The sequence below is a fragment of the Penaeus monodon genome, chromosome 23 (genome assembly GCF_015228065.2).
Source record: "Penaeus monodon isolate SGIC_2016 chromosome 23, NSTDA_Pmon_1, whole genome shotgun sequence".
Taxonomy (NCBI): Eukaryota; Metazoa; Arthropoda; class Malacostraca; order Decapoda; family Penaeidae; genus Penaeus; species Penaeus monodon.
This window is the reverse complement of record NC_051408.1, coordinates 41220317-41220712: the sequence shown is the minus strand read 5'-3', so window position 1 is coordinate 41220712 and position 396 is coordinate 41220317. Positions and strand designations below refer to the sequence as shown.

The 396-nt window shown below is 35.6% G+C and overlaps 1 protein-coding gene across 1 annotated transcript in view; it reads left to right on the top strand.

Annotated features, from left to right (window-relative positions):
* LOC119588082 (probable serine--tRNA ligase, cytoplasmic) overlaps nt 1-396 on the top strand; it is a gene marked incomplete at its 3' end in the record, with an annotated part of 11215 nt that overhangs the window by 9423 nt on the left and 1396 nt on the right. The window contains exon 11 of the mRNA XM_037936789.1: nt 194-293. Coding sequence (XP_037792717.1) covers nt 194-293 — 100 coding nt within the window. The remainder of the gene's footprint in view (nt 1-193; nt 294-396) is intronic.

Genomic DNA, 396 nt, shown 5'->3' with positions numbered 1-396 from the left:
ACCTTTATTGCTCTCTCTTTTGTGGAGTAATGAATTATTACATTATATATTCATGAATAACTTCTTTATGTATTTCACTTATTGCATTTTATATATTTTCCCGAATCTTCTCTTTTCTTCTACTCTGAATGTGAATTTGATGTGAATTTCCTTGCCCATTTGCTGTTCTTCATTGCCTTTGATTTCTGTCCATAGCTGCCTACAGGGAGCTGGTGTCTTGCTCAAATTGCCTCGACTACCAGTCAAGGAGACTAAAGGTCCGCTATGGAGCAACCAAGAAGATGAACACTGCGGTAAGTGCCTCGCAGAAATTAACTGATAAAAGGTTGGATTTTGTTTGGGAAAATTAGAGTTGTAATTTGATTGTGTGTTTTTAAAAGTTATCTGTTAAAATCC